The 20,239-nt window shown below is 41.7% G+C and overlaps 1 protein-coding gene across 4 annotated transcripts in view; it reads right to left on the bottom strand.

Moving 5' to 3' along the window:
* The window catches only part of LOC120955732 (dynein intermediate chain 2, ciliary), a 37,854-nt gene that overhangs the window by 9,591 nt on the left and 8,024 nt on the right, over positions 1-20,239 (bottom strand). For 2 of the 4 annotated variants that reach the window (XM_040376842.2, XM_040376843.2), the window contains 5 exons: positions 16,823-19,422; positions 3,704-4,031; positions 2,384-2,497; positions 1,141-1,283; positions 633-1,071 (listed from right to left, as the gene is read on the bottom strand). In XM_040376842.2, the coding sequence (XP_040232776.1) occupies positions 633-1,071; positions 1,141-1,283; positions 2,384-2,497; positions 3,704-4,031; positions 16,823-16,846 (1,048 nt within the window). In that variant the 5' untranslated portion in view covers positions 16,847-19,422. Of the gene's footprint in view, positions 1-632; positions 1,072-1,140; positions 1,284-2,383; positions 2,498-3,703; positions 4,032-4,142; positions 4,718-16,822; positions 19,423-20,239 lie in introns of those variants that run through there. The other 2 variants (XM_040376840.2, XM_040376844.2) reach the window with 2 other exon arrangements.

Below are 20,239 nucleotides of genomic sequence, written 5' to 3'. Positions count from 1 at the left end.
TTCGGTCTCAGCTGGAACAAACACGGAGTGAAGGCAACCATCCTGACCTATACCATCCGGGCGGTGTTATATCTTTCGTGTTATGTTTGTGTCGTTCTTGTGTGTCAGTCGAACTCCGCCCCTTCCGACCCCTTCTTCTACCGCAGGCTCTGGCGTTTACTGGCGGAACATCAAAACTTCCGCAGCACGTAATGAAGCCATAAATAACGGAACAAACCGAACGACGGCATGCATACCAATCGCACCCGGATACCCGGTTCAGTGCGGTCGGAAAACTGGGACAGTGGCACCACCGGCTGGGAGCAACTTTCTTCCACGCACGGGCTCTCTGCCTCTGCAGTACGGCACGCTTGTCACGTTCTGGTCTGCGGTGCGTCGTTTGTGTCTTGCGTCCGTGTGTACGGCCCCGTAACACGCTCACCCCACACTTCGCGAGGGGTCGCAATGAAGTTTGACGGACGGGACATTTCAATGAATTTCAATTTTATCGATTTCATGTCGTCAATTTGTGACAATCCCATCGCTTTTGTCCCTCTGTTCCCTTTTTTTTGCCTCGCCCCGTAGGGAGTTAGCACATTTCCCATTTTCCGTTAAAGCAAATACTTTCAATCGAAAAATCGTTCCGTACTCACGTGTCCCAAAGCAGACGGCAAACAGATCGTAGTACAGCGTGTTGAAGCAAAGATCGGTAACGCACATCTTCTTCGTCCGCTCGTAGGAAAACTTCCACAGCGGCAGCAGTGTGCCCTCCTCCTCGCGGAACTCATCGGACGGATCCTCCCAGTAGCGATAGTCCTGGGCGATCTCGTCGTAAATGTTCTGGTTCACCATCCGCTCGATGATCTGGCACGCCTGCAGGTAGCGCTTGTTAAACTCTTCCGCCTGTTTGGCCTTCTCGTCCTTGCGGCTCTTCTCGTCGCGCCGCTGCAGGCCGGGCTTTTTCTCCTTCTCGCGTTCCTTCTCGCGCTGCTGCTGCGCGTAATCCTCGATGTACGAATCGTAGATCACCCACTGGAGCACGCTGGCACCGTACGATGATCTTGGCGGTGGTATTGTTTGAGTGTCGACGGACTGGGCAGAGGATCGAAGGTGGTTGAGTGGTTCAAGAGTAGTTCAAACGGTTAAGGCACAATGACTTACCCGTGACGGGTTCGCTATCGTCAAGGCGGCACGTTCACAAAAGTTGAACTGATTCGTGAGCTTCTTCTTCGGAGCTTCCTCTTCCGGCGGAGGCTGTACTTCTTCCTCCTGCTCTTGACCTTCGCCTTCACCTTCCGCTTCATCTACGAGTGAAATAAATACGCAAAATTAAAAGATGATCGAGGATTTTGTTTCATTTTCCTCGTTCCACTGCAGCCATTGTGGCTTCCTTATAGCGTAAAAGAAGTAAGTTAATGGATACATTCAATACACACATCATGTAACTGATTGGGAATTATTGAGCTACTACTTACAGAAAATTAAGATCTAGGTAATATGTACAGTCTAAATAATTTAATTTAATTTAAATAAATATTTTAATGTTGAGTGGAGTGTATTGAGTAAAATAAATGAATTATAGGGCCACAAAACGTATTAAATCATTTATAGTTTCAAATAGTAATCAAATAGTATTGACAGGTATCAATAAGATTTTTCTTGTTGCTCTATCTCTCTCTCGCTGTGTTTGATTGTTTATTCGCATTACTTTAATCTAATACGAATAAGACGAGACAAACCTAAAAAGGTTCGGGTAGTAACCAATGGGAAATCCTGAATATTGAAAATGGAAGGATTTTAATAAAACTATGATAAATAAGAATCAAAGGAGTTTAGTAAAAGTTTAAAATAATCCTCAATATTATAGAAAAAATATATTTTTTTACATTTATATCCTACATCGCTTTCTTAAATAGTTCATTGATTCGATAAAAGAAACTCAACACATTCCATTTAAAGCATCAGTTTTTATGTTATTTCATATTTTAGAGTATAAACTACATTTATGGAAAACGAAACTAGGGTATGATAATCATACAGAATATTATACTGCTCTTATTATTATGTAAAAATGTTTAGCTAGATATAAAAACGGCAATACTAGATACAAAACTACACATTAAATGATGTAATGTACTAAATATTAATTATAAAAAGTAAAGTAATAGAAATCTAAATACCGTACATCTACCAAAGCGACTAGCGAACACACGCATAACAACAACAACAACAACAGATAGTCAACGAACAAGAACAAAGAGACGAATAAAACAGCTGAGAAGAATATCACAGCAAACAACGGTAGCGGACAAAAAGGTTCAAATCGATGCTGCACGGATTTAGGATTTGCTTTGTTTTGCAATTGGTTTAGGGGGTTTGTTTTGCCTAATGCTTTACGCTTTACCTTCATCCCGTTCACCCTCTTCGCCGTCACCAGTTTCCGGTGTGTCGGGCTTTTTCGTGTCCTCCTGGTCTTCGGCGAGAGTTTCCTTCGGTTTGTCCAGCGTGACATTCAACTCTTCGCAGTGTCGGGAACGAAAAGCCGCACGGATGACGGTGACGAGTTTTTGTTCGTTTTTTTTTTTTTCGTTTTTTCGTTTTTGATTTGTTTGTTTGTTTTCATTTTCGAGTGTTTCGCATTATTGTAGATATGAGGTTTTTTTAAATGTTCATCATGCATTTTGAAGTGTGAATATTGTGGCGGTGGTTGTGTTTCGGTGAGGGGAGGAAAAAAATGGAAAGAACAGGCCGGCGCAGAACGTCGGTGAGGGTTGTGGAAAAAATGGAATTAATACAAGAGTGGTATACAGGTGGGAAAACACGGTCTAATACGGTATTGCGAGCGTCAGGGAACGACCGAAGAAAGTCTTTGCGTGTCTTCAATGCTGTCAACTTACTCTGTACAGGGAGGATTATTATTTAAAGGGAAAATCCCCATAACTGAAATCTATCATAATGAGCTAATATCAATTAATGCTAAAAGATTACACAGGCATAAGACTTTCTCTATCGTTCAGGGTTTAAATTACATACAAGACTGAGAGGATACCATCTGTTAGTATCTTTAGGTGACAAGTATGAAGACTATCCGAGTGGTACTGCTTGTACACTTTGCTAGTTGTCTCTATTAATGTACATGCTAAGAGAAAGACACAAGACATGGAGCTTTTAAGAAAACTGAGTATAATAGACAGGATTAATGTAAAGACAACAAAAACCTATAAAAGTAGTTGATATTGAACTAAATCAAGAAACAAAAGTACTGAAACATGCCATTATTAAAAATATATTTAAAGTCTTTCCATGCACCAGCGACAAGAGTGAAAGTATGAAAGAGAGAAAAGTGAACAAAAGAGCAGTTGCTTCATGGTGCAGTGCGCTTGTGGATAGGTAGAGTAAAAGATCCACAGCCTTGAAATGGGTTATTTTCGGTATCAATTTGCTTAAATTTCTGTCTTGTTAAGCACGTTAGGTAGAAAACCACGCACGGATAGCATACATCCAGGCGCGGCGCGCACACCAACACACCACGCAGAGAGAGGGTTACTTTAAACACGGCATAAATGAACGGAAAGACCCGCCACGGGCGGAAACAGAACACGAAATAAACGGAATGAACAGCTCGAATGTCTTTTTTCTCTGCAGCTGTGTGTCTCGGTGTGTGTGTATGTGTTTACATGCTCGCTGAAAAAAAGAAAAAGGAACTAAATTTTATCCGCTTTACCGTCGGTGCCCTTGCGCGAGATCTGCTCCTTCGCCTCGTCCGTGTCCTTGTGGATGGAGGTGCCCTCGAACTCGAGCAGCGTGATCGTGTTCTCGGGCGGTGGCACCGGCAGGAACGCACCCTCCCGGAAGTCGTACACGACCAGGTTGCGCGGCAGGTGGCGGTTCTCGGTCGACAGCAGCTTCGGGATCTCCTCGCCCAGCTCCGCCTCGGTCAGGTCCAGCTGATCATCCGGCTTGAGCAGCTGCTTCGACTTCATCCACGTGTCGAACTCATCGTTGTCGACCGGTTCTCCCTTGCCGATCTTCTGCATCGAGGAGATTCGATTCTACAGCCGGAGAAAGGGGGGAAATGGATAGGAAAGAATAGGACACACAGAGCGCATTAGTGCGGTGAACTGAACAGGCGAAAGCTGCTGCTGCTGCTGGACGAAGATTACATCGCTACCATCACTGTCGTAGCTGGCCAAAGAGGCTGGCGATGCCATGCTGGTATGTTTTTTTTTAACTTTTCACTACAACCCTCCCAAGACCCTCTCTCTCTCTTTATATCGCGAGATTTCCCTGGCCCAACACACAGTACAAAAAGCACAGATTGCCTCTCGGACGGACACAACCAGTGCTAACTATCCATCCCAAGCGACAGCCCTGACTAGACTAACTGCCAGCCCGCCGAAGGTACATTCAATTTACCACCTTGCGGCGCGGTTTCTCGCCGTTTTTGGAGAATGCGACGAATGCGACAACTTTTTCCCCCACCTCCGAAACCCTAGCTATGCCTAACTTTTTAACCCTTCGGGGAGGAAAGAAGGAGCGTCTGGCAGGCTTGTCGTCAAATCCTTTTTTTTGCTGCTGCTGCTGCTGCTTGTTTGTTTGTTACCTCTGCCCGTGTGCAGTTGTTATTTAGCTTGTCGCACCGGTCCACTTGTTCGTGTCATGTTTAGCAACTCACACACACACACACGCCAGCTGGCGTGCCAAGTTTCCATTGCCACTGCATATTAAAAATATATAATTCGTTCGTTCCCCCACCAACCGCCCATCAAACCCCAATTCACCCAGTTTGTTAGTACAGGGTTAAGGTGTTTACTTTGCCTCTGTGTGTTGTAGCCAAACTGAGCCGATGGAGGAAATGTTGGATTGGTAAAGATTAAGGCAGCACAAGTTTTGGGCTTTCCACGATGAAAACAAAAAACTGCGTTACAGGGTTTTTCAGGGATTCTCATAGTTGTGTGTCCTTGACTCATTCCTACTGGAAGTGAACTTCATATGGTGGAAATTGGACTCTATGGCATCCTTTTTGGACAGGCTCCTTCGTAATTCCTATTGGATTTGTCCAGCAAGGGTGCTATAGAGTTCAATTCCCATTACATTAAGTTCATTTCACGTTAGAAAGAGTTCATTAAGTGTCCCACGGCTATGAGAACTCGTGGAAAACCCTGTATAACGCGAGCGGCCACACTTTCCCGTAACCCTCCCCACGAAAGCACCTCCTTTGTCAGCTGCATCCTAATCTAGTTGATCCAATCTTTCACGAACGAACAAACTCCTCAGACAATGAATGAACCAGAAAATGGTAGAAAGGGCTTGTTTTTTTTTTTGTTTTATTCTTCATTCTACAGTTTTCTTTCGCTTCCGTAAAAATGGTACCAAACAAACTAACAAAAAAAGCAACAGAAAAGGTTTTGCATAATGCGAACCATGCGGGGTCCTTGGTTCCTCCAAGAACTTCCCTCTGCGATTCTAAAGGCTCCGAACGTCCTCAGCTGGGGACGGATTTGTTCAGAACTCCCCCCCAACGTTGACGGACGGGAGGGTTGAAAGAGTTTGCGACCGATTTTCCTCCCACCAAACCAAAGCAAAGCGAAAGAAAAGCCCAAGCCCACGGGCACTACGGGCACATTCGCTGATGACAACAGATAAATCATCATATAATGGATTTCGCTTTATATTTGAAAAGTTTTCCAAAACCTTATTTCTCCTTCCATTGTCTATTCCTCCATTCGCCCCTCAACTACCACGCTCGTTCCCTAGCCCCTGAACCGAGAAGAAAAAGGTACCATATTATTGTTTTATTCCTATTGTACTGCCACACCGTATTGTTTTTACTTAGGCTTATTTTTCTTCTCAGCTTTTCGTGCCAGGTTTATGTTTTTTTTTTCCTCTCTGGGAAGCTCACTATATAATCCGATTGCAGCCCAGCGCTTTGCGCGCGGAATGGACCGTTGGTTGTCTGTTTGCATATTGTTTGTATCGGGCCATTATGTCTTTTTTCCCCCTCCCATTGCGGGTATGCTTAAAGGATGAAGGTTGCATCGCACACGGTCGCTACGCGGTAACGGGAAGGTATCAGATCCAGACACAGCATTAATCTTATTGCATTAGATATTTGTGATGGAAGAAGAGGAATGAAAAACAAGCATTATCATAAATTACATCTCACTCACTCTTTCTTTCGCAAGCCACCGTGCAAAACAAAAAGGAGAAGTTTTACGTGAAAATGGGATAATTAAACTGAAGATCGAAACATTAAGATTTGTGTTGAAAAGTCCATTGCATAGGATAAAACAAAGCATGAAGTCTTTAGCACACATTATCTGTTAAATTTATGGATTTATTTAACTGCTAATCGGCTAATCGTGCACGAGACTGAAGGCCTTAATGTTTGTTTAAAAGTGTTGTCTTATAATTCAAGAATATTTATTTTCCCTAAGCACGAATTACAATATGTTTTTCTTATACGAAAAATACTGAAATTCAGTGAAAAGTTGTAGGTCTCATGGTATAGTCGTCAACTCGTACGACTTCACAACATGCCTGTCATGGGTTCAAGTCGCGGAAATACGTAGGACTTGACTATCTTGCTATGGTAAACAACAAGTCTCTGAAATCCAAACCCACTAGTGGTACAGGCAGACCTTGACTGATAACGGTAGTTGTGTCAAAGAAGAAGAAGAAGAAGAATTGGACACTTGATTATGTTGATAGATTGTGAATAGATGTCAACAGATTCAGTAACAGTTGACAAAGCATCTACCTGTTGAAATCTATTACACCTTGTCAAGAACCCATTGTGTGTATCTCAAAATATATGTAGCTTGTTAAAACTACGTTTTATCCAGCAATCCAGCTTGAGACATGTTGAAAATCATGCTGAAGAAATTAATATTTATTACAGGGTTTTCCAAATCAATTTCGAATGTAGACATTGTTATTCACCACGTGCAAGATGTTATTCCACATCGATCTGACATTTCATTTCTATCAAAATAATTTTTAATTTCTACAGCATGATTTTCAACACCACTCAAGCTGGATTGAGTTTGACAGTTCTTTGTTATGTGTTGAAAATCATTAGTTGACACTGAAATTTCATTTTGAAATAAACAAACCATTTGACAGCTGTTGAAAAACATCTTGGATGCGGTGAATAACAATGTTTACATTCGAAACTGACTTGGAAAACCCTGTATTTATGCAATATATAGTGTTTGTATACCTTTTCCAGGAACCTGGTTTATATTTTTGTGATATTAAGGCTTGTGGAAGGAATTCAAATAACATTTGCTCATGCTTAGATAAAACTAATTACAAAACTAGAGTTCTATGTTTGATGATCACCCAACATATTCTGCACATACCTCAACATACGTGGAAAACTCATTACAATATAATACCGAAACGTTGCGGTCCATAAAACAGAACAGAATTGGCAATTATTCTTGATTGAAATACTCATTACAAGAAAGTGATATCGCGCTGCACACGTTTTCTATAAAACAAAACACGCAATACCGTACACATAGAGCGATAAAACTACTACAGTACGTGGGTGTACACCTTACCAAACTTTCATACAGTCGAAAAGAGAGATGGAGAGCACCTAGAGGAGCAATGAAGTGGAGAAGCTCACTCTGCACTAAATAAAGGCTCCAAGTTTAATCGACCACGTCACAGCATCCCCACGAGCGTGATAAGCTCCACACGGAGCCCCAACGTGATCCACATTCGCACTGCTCGCTATTAACTTCACTCGATAGGCTCACAAAACACGTGCTGCATAAGGTGTATTACTGGTGGAGGTAGTTTTCCCCCGCTGCCAACACCCGACACACCCGACCGATGCACAAATGTGAACTTTGCTAGCAATAAGCCTCATAACATCACGGGCCTTTCCCTCCCTGTCCAGCGCAGAGTGTTGATCGTGTTCGTTACTTACGCAGCATTACTTTTACTACTATTTCCATTGGATCCACCTCTCTCTCTCTCGTTTAACACGCCACATTTACTCCGCATCATTAGAAGTGTGCACAAAAATAGCGTCCACAAAATTCCAACATCACTGCCCTGGTGGCTTTCCAAGCTTGCTAGCCAACAGCAAAATATTGAGGCAGAAGAAAAAACGAACTAACCAAAATAAAACCTAGCAGCAGCAGGAAAAAGTTTTCGCCAACGCCAACAGCATGGGGACAATGTTGTGTGTAGCCACACGACAAACGGGAGGCACACAAAGCGAGAGAGGGAGAGATAGATGGGGGCCTGCCTGGCCACGATGGGGAAGTGTACCGGTTTCGAGTAGCGGCACGGCACTACTACTAAAGCCTCATAAAACCGACCAATGATGTCATTACTAACCATAACTTCATTTGCTGCCGACATTTTCGTGCGCATAAAACTAAGCACAATAAACGACACGGCTCTGGCGCTTTCCCGGCGTCCCTCGGTCGGTCGGTCGGTTCAGTGCGGTGTCGGTTAGTGTTTTCCACTTTCGGACCTTGCGGACGCACACGGACGAGGACACGCCCGAACGGACACAGCGATGGTGCTATAGATATATTGTTTCTGCATTCCACAAAGTTCTCAACGCAGCAGACTCTTCTGCCTGCACTAGGATGAAGGAAGGAGTTTCGTTTAAACAAAAAAAATGGACGAGGAATTTTCTCATTTGCTTCGTTATTACTTGGAGCAAACACACACACAAGTTTACTTTCAGCAACCTTCACAGCAATTTTTCCATCCATCCATCCATCCCAACGGTCGATCAATCGTCACGCGTTTGCTTTGAAGAAGGCACGGCCGCATACATACTTTCACCAGCAAGCGCCATACCAGCTTTATGCCTTTTTAATGCCGTTGCAATGCGGTTCGATGTGGAACCAAGTGCCAACAATAAATTCTGCAACAAGTGTGTTCATTCTTTTTTTTTTCTTTTTTTTTTCAAGCGGAAAAACTGAAGAAAAAACAGCACAAAAAGCTCAACTGTATGGTAGAGCAGTGAAGCCAACGCAAAGGAGGCACGTGCTTTAATTTCCTCCGCTGTTGCACGGTGGGAAAAGTAGGACATTCCAAAAAAACTAAAAGCAAGGAATCAAAAACGAACGAAAGGTACAACTTTGCTAAAGGAACAACATCCTGGCCTCACCGTTTCCCTGTTTAAGAAGTGACATAAAGAAATGCTGAAAACAAAAGAATGTAATCATAATTAACCTTCCCTTTTTCCTGGTAAAACTGCTGCTAATATTTCCCTCTTCAAAAAAAATCTCTTTAAAGACTGTTGGTAGTGTGTGTGTGTGTTTTCGACGATTATAACTTATCACCACGCACCACGACGGTTAAAGGTTGAAGAGAAAAATCAATACTATCACCGAAAACCGTACCGTACACCCCGTGTCCCGTTGACTTTTTCCACTTTTTATTATCCTACTTCTTCTTTTCGCTTAACGATGTTAAACTTATGGTTTAACAGGAAACACATACCCAAACACACACACTAACAACGTGCAAGTGAGCGGAAGGCGAAATTTGCGCTCAGTTTTTAACATCGCAAAATATTTGCCCTAACTTTTAGATGCACTAGACAGATCCGCTGCCTGAACTATTCCACTATAAACTCACCCAGAGAAAGGATAAGAGAAGAGTGGATGGATAGAAAGTTGTGCATAGCAAAAAAAGAAAATTGGTAAAACTCTGGTACTACCACATAACTCATCTCAAGCGTTTTACTCGCTCCCGACCTGCGTTGATCTTAAGGACGTTGTATTCCTCTCCTCTTTCTCGGGGATATGCTTTATGCCCGCTATCAGCAAGGAGGATAATAATTTTTCGCACAATTTGTCTTTCAAAGTGTGTGCAAACGAAAGGCAACCAAAGAAAGTGCAATCGCACGGACGGAAGCAGTAAAGTTTTTAAATTAAAGGTGACATGCATGCCTTAAGGGTATGATGGACTGATGCCGGGGTCCGGTTGCTGTCACCTGGTGGTGTTCGAGTGTTTGCACGAGAGTGTTTTTGGAGAGTGTTTTTCACATTTTGAATGGCATAACTTTGCTTTCGTTTGTGAGGACATAACTTGAATTACTCAACAAAACGGGTCAAATGACGAGCAGCATTTAATATAGCATTAAATATAGCTTTTAAGTGTGTTTCAGAATATATGTTATTAATTACGGGATAGTCAAATGTTTGATAAAACAGAGCCCATATCGATTTGTTTTGATTTTATACAGACATTGCACTTCAATTTTAAATCTCAGAATGCTCAGATTGAATTAACGCGAACTCGTAACACGATCTTATCCCTTTATCAACACGATTGCGTAATAAAAAACATGCCATTTTGCTTTGAAAACGATACACCCCAAAAACTTCACAGAAAAGGTTCAACTTTGATGACAGATTAATGACTAATTATGTCAAACACTTCATACACTTTCATCGTGGACTACCAACCAAGTAGCCTGTTTTTTTTAACGTGAATTGCTCTGTTATAGACTTGTCGTGGCATTGCGATGTGTACTATTTAACTCCTAACTAAGTGATTCGACCCTGTGGTTTCATAGGAGATGTATCGGGGTTCTACAACCGACAATGCAGCAAGTTTCTTACTCTTGAATTCTCCGATGTAGGCAAAACCAATACAAGGTTTTCCAAGTCAGTTTCGAATGAAAACATTTTTATTCACCACGTGCGAAATGTTATTCCACATCAATCTGACATTTCATTTCCATCATGATATTTTTTAATTTCTTCAGCATGATTTTCAATACTTCACCTGTTAACGGGCGATGAGATCCGGCTTCAAATCCCGGCTTCAAAAAACAATGGCAGCAGCCGGTTGAAGTGTTGAAAATCATGCTGAAGAAATTAAAAACTGTATTAGGGGTTTCCGAGTTGATTTCCAATGTTTACAACATTTCTTTGGATGCGAGATGTTTTTCAACAGCAGTCAAATGTTCTATTTGCATCACAGTAGTGTTTCAATACATCCACATGATTTTCAACACGTATCAAGCAAGATTAAGTTTGACAGTTCTTTGTAGAGTGTTGAAAATCTTGTGTAAGAACAGAACTGACTTGGATAAACTGGTATGATGGAGATGACATGTCCGATCGATATGGAATAACATTTTGCACCCGGTGAATAACAGTATTTACATTCGAAACTGACTTGGAAAACCCAGTAAAACAATCTCGAAGAGATATTGAGAAGCTTTCCAAAATCGTGCTTCAATGACACTGATGAAATTTTATTCATTTTGATTTGCTATATTTGCTAATAAAATCAAGATTAATTAAGAATTCTTTTAATTAGAATAAACGTGCTATTTTAATCTCTGCAAGTCACTTATCAATTTTCAGTAAGAATTGGATACAAAATAAAGATAAACCTATAAAACATGCAAATTGCAAGTTTAATCCTGAACTAATATTGTAATAATTCGGCATCCAAAGTTGATGTTAGAAAAGGATTACAGATTGTGAATTAATTGTTAACTACTCCAAAACTCTAAACTCTCGATTATTCCATTCGATCTTGATAACATTCTATGTCGGTACTTTTTAGTTAGACTAAGTATGCATATTAAGTTCATACGAATGTGAACTGTTGGAAATTTGAGTACAAAGTACACGAAATTGAAAATAACGTGGAATGCAAATTATATTTAAATAAGACTGAAACAAAAATCATAAAATTTCACATTCCTAAGAAGATGGAATGTTTCGTTTGTATAACTGTTATCAGTTGTTGTCATTAGATATAAATAAAAAAATACTGTGTCTCTCAAACCTAGAAAGATTCGTTTCGTACATTTTACAATAATTTTCTCGGATAAAAATGAAATTTGTCAAGAATATGGTAGCACCGCTTATAAGTTACTTTATGACTTGCTGAGTGATATGTTTCTTACAATATTGAAAATAATTGCAATTTGGCAAAAGTCCTTTAACTCAAAAGAGACCGCGTAGATTTGCGTAGAGTAAATAATAACCTCACTTAAGCAATCACAAATTGATATTATTGAAACAACTGCCCAATTGATTTCTCCATAAACAGAGCAAAAACATTTCTCTCACACCGTTTTTACCATACAAATCAATATTGTGACAAGGACATATTTTTAAAATTCGTCACATTTCGCTATCCCATTTCTGTCCACAGTGCTTCAATCGCACATTAATTAATAACACAATATGCTCCGAACACACACACGCCCAGTGGCGAGAAGAAAGAGAAACACTTCAATATGCAGGGAAGTTAATTGCAAAAATATGTTAATTAATCAACATCGCAAACGCAAAGCAAACAGAAACTCAACCGCACGGGGACACCATTTTCCTATATGCTTCTCGTATTGTAGCCAACAGTGGGCGAAACTTTAACGCCGTGCTCAACAGTTATGACATTAAATTAAAATTCTATTTTCCATCTATTTGCTGGAGCATACACACACACAAACAAAAACGCCACTTGCATCCTACAAGTTGATTTACCTTTTCTCTTGTTGAAAACCACAAGAAAAAACCACCCAGTACACACAAACACACCTTACTGCCGGTGGAGCTGGCCTTCTTTTTTTACCACCTTTTCTTTCGGTCGTTCTGTAAACTACTTCTGTAAATCTGACACAAAAAGGCAGAAGAGTAAGCACAGGATCAAGAAACAAAAAAAAATACAGCACAAGTTTCCGACGAACCAACGAAAGTTAATGTTAAATGTTACGATACAAAACTATCCACACAGCACGTCCACGGGGTGTAAAGGGGTTTCGTCACCGGCAGTGGCGGCACCACAACTAAAAACAGAGCCCCCGGCAAACGGGAAAACTTTTCCAAAAAAGCCGATCGTTTCACCGCAGATAGCAGTCGCGAACTGGTAAAAAATATGAAAACTAATCTACGATCATGTCCCTCGGAGCGTTATGGCTACCGCCGGTCCCCTCAGGCCCACCCACCCACATGGAGAAGGAGGGGAAGTATTCACGGAGGTGGAAGCATTAAATCGGGTGTACCTTGTTGCACAGCTCACCACCGTTGGAAGGCGAGCTCGAGTTTAAACGTGGGGTTGAAGGCGAATTGTGGGTGAATTTTTCGGCAAAATCGCTTCTACTCGCTCACCCCAGCGTACACAAGGGCAAACGTATACAACAAGGAGGAATGGATTGTTCCACCCGCTCAGCAGAAGGAAACAAAACTTTTGTTTACAATTTGCCAAACAACCGACCGGAATGGGACAGGATTATCCTTCGAATGGATAGAGAGGGACAGTGGTGGGGTAAAAGCTTTCATTTTCCGTCAACCTTGATGCTTTTGCAGGCGCACAAAACCGTATTGAGTTTCCAAAAATAAGCACAACAAGAGGAACAGCAAAAAAAAAGCAGCCATCCTCGCTCGCTGGCACGAAAGGGCGAAATACCCCAATGGCTGGCCTGGCAGCATTATCATGTCCCGTCGTGTTTATGTAGCTGGATGAGTTATTTTCCCTCAACACACACACACGAAAGCACACGACTGATCCATCGTGCAGCGATTTATAAATCAACCTCGGCGAAGCGTTTTCGTGATTGGCTTTTTGTGGCCACTTGATAAGAGTTTCGCTCAAAATTCGGGTAAGGGTGGAATAAAACTGCTAAATTGATTATCCCGTGCGGAGAGGAGCTGCAAGGGATTGGATTTTAAATCGTAACTGCTCGCTTCCATCGCAATGAACCGTTGGAAAGTTTTGGCAACACGCGAGCTCAAACGGTTTCCCGGGCTATCGATAGAGAGAGAGAAAGAGTGAGAGAATGTACAAGGAACTATAGCTTTTAATAATTGCTTAAATTACGCTATCATAAATTTAGAGTTTGAATATGACAAAATCGATGCTAGACAAGGGCACATGCGAATATTTCATACATTTTAATTGAAGTAATATTTTTTTACTTTAATCTTTAATAATATAATTTATTTTTAGATAAATAAATGATCAATAACAATGAAACAGCTAAAGAAATGAAAGACAAAGATAAATATAGAAAAAATATGTTTATAAAACTTTTACCCTATTTTGTCTATAATTATGTTCATGAGCTTATATTGATTTATTGTTTGATTATTAGATTTATATCATACATATTTCTTGATTGATATCTAACAATTAGAGGTTTTAATATGTTTTATAATTGTATTGCCATGTTAAAAAAAACATGGGTAGCAAATGAAGCTAAACCAGAATTTGCTTTTTTCCAGATGTAAAAGGCTTGAGTACTTTAACGCTATAAACTAACAAAGTCAAATGTTGCAGCTCCAAATTCGAAATAAACCGCTAACGAACCTTATTTCCCAGAAATCGGTATGATGCAAAATTTCCCGTGTTTTTTTATTAGTTATTTTTGTAAATTGTTGGGATTTGTCGCACAAATTATTGATCCAATGGTTCAAACAGTTTTGAGAAACCCTTAATAAATCGGACAAGAATCCAAAAATAAATGGAAAATATTAAATAAAAAAAAACACTGAAAACATTCATAAACCCATGGACCTGTGAACCGTATTTTAGCGTGTATAACGACCTACTTTTAGGTGAATAATGACTAACTTCAGATAAAGGGGTTCCAAAAGATACGGATTACACCTTTGATATCACATTCGATTGCATAAAAAGATATTCTGGCCCTTTGTGCATACCAAAAAACTAAAAATACCAATTCATAACAAGGAACTAATGAGGTCAAAAACGAATGCTCAGAAAATACCAAAACTATACGAAAGTAAACTGATGGCCTTCCATTCATTTGTACTAAAAATACAACTAAAAAACAGATTTGATCTGAAATTGGTAACATGAACAAATTTGTTGTTGAATATTATAGAATTAAAAGTTAAAAAACACTTTCTTCCAAAAATAATGAATAATTCATGAGGGGACGTTAAACATGCTAAAATACCGTCCGGGAGCGTAAGTCGAAAGGTTGTAACTAAGCAATTTCATTACACTATTTTTTATATAAAAATATTTATATATTAAAACAATCACTTTAAATGTGCTTTAAAAGACATAACAAATAGGAAATGAAGCATCATATAGCATACTTTAAACGCTTTACTTCCTAAGCACAATCTGGCTTTAGATAGCTGACAAAGGAAGACGTGCCAACTGCTAAGATGTTCTCTCAATGAAAATTCGGTTGCACTCCAAGCTCTACACGCTCCTTCTCTCCCGGCTGCACAACCCACATGCCATCAACGAGCCAAATATTTTCATTGGCATTGGCGCATTTGGCGCAAGATTAGCATTGCTATTAGCATGTTTATTCATTATGAACTTGTGTAGTGTAGACCGTGCTGCACTGGAAAAAGGAATATGCTTGCATCGGAAGGATTAAGGTAGAAAGATGCCGCAAAAACGTGGTGCTGGTGCACACGTGGCAGCGCAAACCAACCACTGCGGAGAGAAGAAACCCGCTCCCGGACATTTTTTTAAAGCTTTTTTCCACCGCAAGGCATGTGACCTCGATCCACATAATTCAGAGCATTAGACGTATTTTGGCCGTACAAAATCGAGCAGAAAAAAATAGATCGGAAGAATCACACGGGTTTTGAATACTTTAGGTCTTGAATACTTGAGCTTGAGGAGCTTGAGGTTTTGAATACTTCGAGCATTGAGTGGAGCTTGAAAATCATGAAATATAGACAAATGTGTAAAACTGCTTCAAAAAGGGATTAAACGCAAAAGTCTAAACCCGTTGAAACTATCAGAATATCTTCCCAAAATAGCCTCAATTTAAATCTGGCCTTATTATTCCAATCCATAGCAATCCACGTAAACATATTTCAATACAAAGTAAAGGAATTTGAATCGTATTGCTCCAAACTGCCATTTCCTCTAATTACCCACTTACGACCCAGACCTGCACGAACGATGTGCAATATTCATTTTCTCGTTTACCAATCCCAAAACTCTTCCCCATCCCCACACACAAGCGACAATCATACGTTTTGTGTAGAAAAACATTTCCACAACTTGAACAGCAGCCACCACCTCCGGGCAGGTCCCGTGTGGTGCTTATCACCATTGCACCAGATACGAAACAGCCAGCAGCCCGTAGTCTCAGTAAAGCAAAGTTTCATCAGCCCTTTTCGCCGAGGTAAGTCATACCATCCCGAGCTCAGAGAGAGTCTCCTGACTGTTTCCAACTGCCAGCGCAATTCAGGGGGAAACCAAACTTTCTTTGGCAGCAAAAAAAAAGAAGGGAAAGTCCTCCCCGTTCTGCGAAAGATGACATGTAGACAGATAATAGTAGAAACTTGGAGACACATCGAACAAAAAAAACAAACAAGAACGCCACGCTCCATTACATAACGACTCAAAAACTGTTGTCCCATTCATGGGGCATCGCCAAAGGAATCGTGCCTTATTTTTTATAAAACAAAAAAAACGAAAAGCGCGAAACTAAAGTTCAACGACGTCGATTACGACGGGGGACCGACGGAAAAATGTAAAATGAAAAACAGGCCCAAAAAATGGGTGCCCTTCCAGGTTGTCACTGGCGCAGAAGACTAATCAATACGGGTGTAATGTCTTGGAATCATGCAACGGATACGCAAGGTAGGGGGTGGGGGCATGCGGGAGCATTGCGGTGCAGCAAAAGCAAAGCCCATAAATCAACCCGCTCTTTATCGGTCTATCGCTCTTCCCATTGCACCTTGCAACCAGCTTCACCGAAACCCCATTCCCTTTTTGGCCAGGTTACGCTAAAAGTGTACAAAATACGATGTGTTTAGGTTGTGTATCGCAAAAAGGAACTATTCTACCATCAAACTACGGCAGCTACACCAAACTGTCAAAACAAAGTATGCACCGTGTTACGTCTCTTGAGCGGCATCCTGGCTCTGTTGTTGGTGGTGGTGTGTTGGGGTAGACTTCCTTCCTTCAGTGTTCAGCGGCGTGCTGTCGCTGGGCTAATTAATCAACCCGTCAACTGGACCACCTCCTTCGTCCTGCTGATCCGAGCTTCGATCCGTTTGCCGCCAGTCGTGACGTCTAACCTCACAACGAACTCACAGGGAGTCTTCTTTTTTTTCGGGCGTAATCCTACCCGTGACAGTCCAAAATATTAACAGCACTACTCGCCTACTCGCGGTTCCGGTTACACAATCGATGGGCGCGACGGAAAGCCCAAAAAGGGGACGGGGGTGACGATCGAAATGGATGAAATTTATAACGGCACACTCCCGGCGGCGGCGGCGTCGGTACGGATCACGATTAGCCTGTTTTTTTAGCGTCGAATAGAGAGAAGAGGACGAAAAAAGAACAAACGCAACTTTTTGTTTTTTATCCGCTTTTCACAAATTAACGATAAACGCGCCTGGTCGAACCAAAAACGAAGAAAAAAGCGGGGTGAACGCGCGCGCAACCGCTTTCGATACACTCGATTGCCTACCTACCAGGCGCCTTAAAATAGAGGCCCTCCAAACAGCACTCACACTACGCCGCGCGGATCGCAGCAATCTGGGGGGCAGGACGGAGGGGTTAAAATTTGCCTAAATTCAATCCTGTTGTTTTTTTGTTTTCGTTAAACGTTAAATGCCCCCGAAGGATAAATTTAGATAACCGGATTTCGATCGATTTTTACACTCCGTCACCTTCGCCGCAACCTTCCGCCTGCACCACGCTTGCTTTAATTATTTTCGACGCTTTAGTTCGGATTTCGAGCCCCGCGAACAAAAAACTTCTCAAGTGCTGAAAACTCCTTGGCCTGAACAAACTTCTGCCCGCTTGCCCTTTTGCTTTTCGTTTCGCAGAGGTCTCACTCTAACGCGCGCACACACACACACAAACACACGCGCGCGGCCGGATTGAAGGATAACGCTCGATTGCTGTTTATTGCAGGTAAATAGCGACCCGCAGTTTCGTAGGGTTACCAACACTGTCGACGGCGGGAAAAAAGGCCCACCGTTCGATGCGTAACCATGGCAGTTTCGTTTGCAATTCGATGGCTACTTCGAGCTGTGTTTCTGTGTGTGCAAAGAGGCCATCACTGGGCGAAAACGAAATCAGGACATGTTTGCTGCGAGTTCAGTTGTTCAGTTGTCAATTGCAGTTCGGATTTTGTACAGAATTTCTATTTCGAACGGTAAAATTAAAAGTTGTATAAAATGGTCGCTTTATTTAAAACGGCACTTGCACACACAATGTGGTATAATACTTAGGTATAAAGAATGTACAAAATATGGTGTCAAAATATCATCATCGTTCGTTTGTATAGTCAAAAGTTTTCAGATTCTTCCCTTCTCGTTTAAGGCACTTCTTCTACTCGCGTTCGCGTTGCTGTCGATGTTTGCGCTTTCTAATGTAGAAATTAATCAGACAATGTGCTTGCACGGTGATGCCGAGCACAGGACAACACTGGTTATCCTGCATCCTCCTGCAATCAAAGCACCGGGATATGTTCTACCCAACGCATTAAGGATTACAATTGCGGGGCAGCGACGCCGCATCCAGAGCCAGTAGTAACAAGGCTGCAGTAGTGGCGCTCCGTTGCTCTATCACGTTTAATTAGGCTAATGGCCTCCGGGGAGAAGGGACGACAGGTACGTACGGTAAGTCTGCTAACGCACACACACATTGTGACAGATCGACATTTTTTTGCGCGTGTGTGCGTCTATCTATCTTATTTGACGGGCACAATGCAATCCTGTCCCAAAATCTTGCCTCACACTCTATGCGATAAATTAATTTAGCCTTTCTTTTGTCTCGTGTTCTCACTAGAATAAATAAGCAGTCTCTGAGAAGCGGCGGTTGTTGGCGTATGGTGGGTTTCCCCAATTCGTTTCCTAGTAGCGGGCAGAGGGCACCAACATTGACCGAAATCCGATAGGAAAAGAAGCTACCAGAGCCTGATCGTATTCCGACAGAAATCGAAGAAGTCCTACTCCTAGCTACCATCTAATCACTATCCTCCCTCTCCTTTTGTGTAGGACTTGGGAACTTGGTGCCCTGCTTGGTTCTATCTGTGGCCCTTTCGCCTTTCCCGGGAGGAACCATTGCGGTCGCCAATCAAACGGAATCGAACGGGATGTAATGCAGGCGCCTAATGAGCAGTAAGGGCAGCTCCGGCAGACACACGCTCACTACGAACAGGACCGGGCTGAAGACGAGCAGCAAACCGGCCCAGATTGCGACCATCCAGGCCGTGTTGGCACCTAGCAGCGACAGTGTCATTATTATCTCGCTCTCTATCGGCGCAGCCTTTTCGAGCCTTTGATCCTGAGCCTGTGTGGCCGGGTGCGGTGTGTTAATAATGTAGCAGAAGGTGAGACGTACGTTGGAAAGGTTAATAATAATATCGCGACACTTTTCAAGCTAGCTCTATGCCGCCGGGATTGAAGCGAAGAAAACTGGGACAGGATATGAAGTAGAATGTTAATCACTCTCCCCTTGTAGAACTAGGAACGCCACCTAGAGGCAGAAATGGGAAGAGAAAACAGAAGAACAAAATGATTAGTTAGGAAAGTACTTGAAAAGGATAGCACTTGACAGCTCGACTAAGAAACAGGAGTTGTCCTTTTAGAGGTTAAATAATTGGTAATTAATTCACCTACACGTTTTATCGCACTTGGCATGCTAATTTGCTAATTGACTACTTCAAAACCCCTTAGTAGTTATCTGGGAACGGCAATAGCTACATGTATTCTGAAACATGTTTAAAGCAATTCAGGTTTAATTTGATAAAAATCGCAACAACAAGAAGATTCTTGTATAGAAGACACTTTATATCCGCACTAAACTAGCAGAATAAGGTAATTAATTTCGATTAATTTGCAAACCCAGGAACTGTATCTTGACTAGTGATAGTAATGGAACTGGTAATGGTAATGGATGGTAATGGACTAGTGATGGAATCGATTCCAGAATCAGGTCTCTCAATCTCGACTCTCTATTTTCTGGAATTGAGGTCCAGAATCAGTTTCCGGAATCGGCTCCGAAATCGGAATCGGTTCCGAAATCGAAATCGGCTTGGGAATCAAAATCGGTTCCGGAATCAGAATCGGCTTCGAAATCGGAGTCGGTTTCGACATCCTTATAAGAATAGACGTTAGGATCCAATGATGCTACGTATTGATAACCGCAAAGTAAACCAAAATTACTTGTAAACGATCCATTCTCATGGAGATTCCCGAACTGATTTCGTTTCTGAAACTTCTTATTTCAATTCAAGAACTAATTCTCATTCCGGAGCTAATTCCAATTCTGGAGTCAATTCTGATTACGTTAC

This window comes from Anopheles coluzzii, chromosome 3 (assembly GCF_943734685.1).
Source record: "Anopheles coluzzii chromosome 3, AcolN3, whole genome shotgun sequence".
Taxonomy (NCBI): domain Eukaryota; kingdom Metazoa; phylum Arthropoda; class Insecta; order Diptera; family Culicidae; genus Anopheles; species Anopheles coluzzii.
This window is presented reverse-complemented; position numbering and strand designations above follow the sequence as displayed.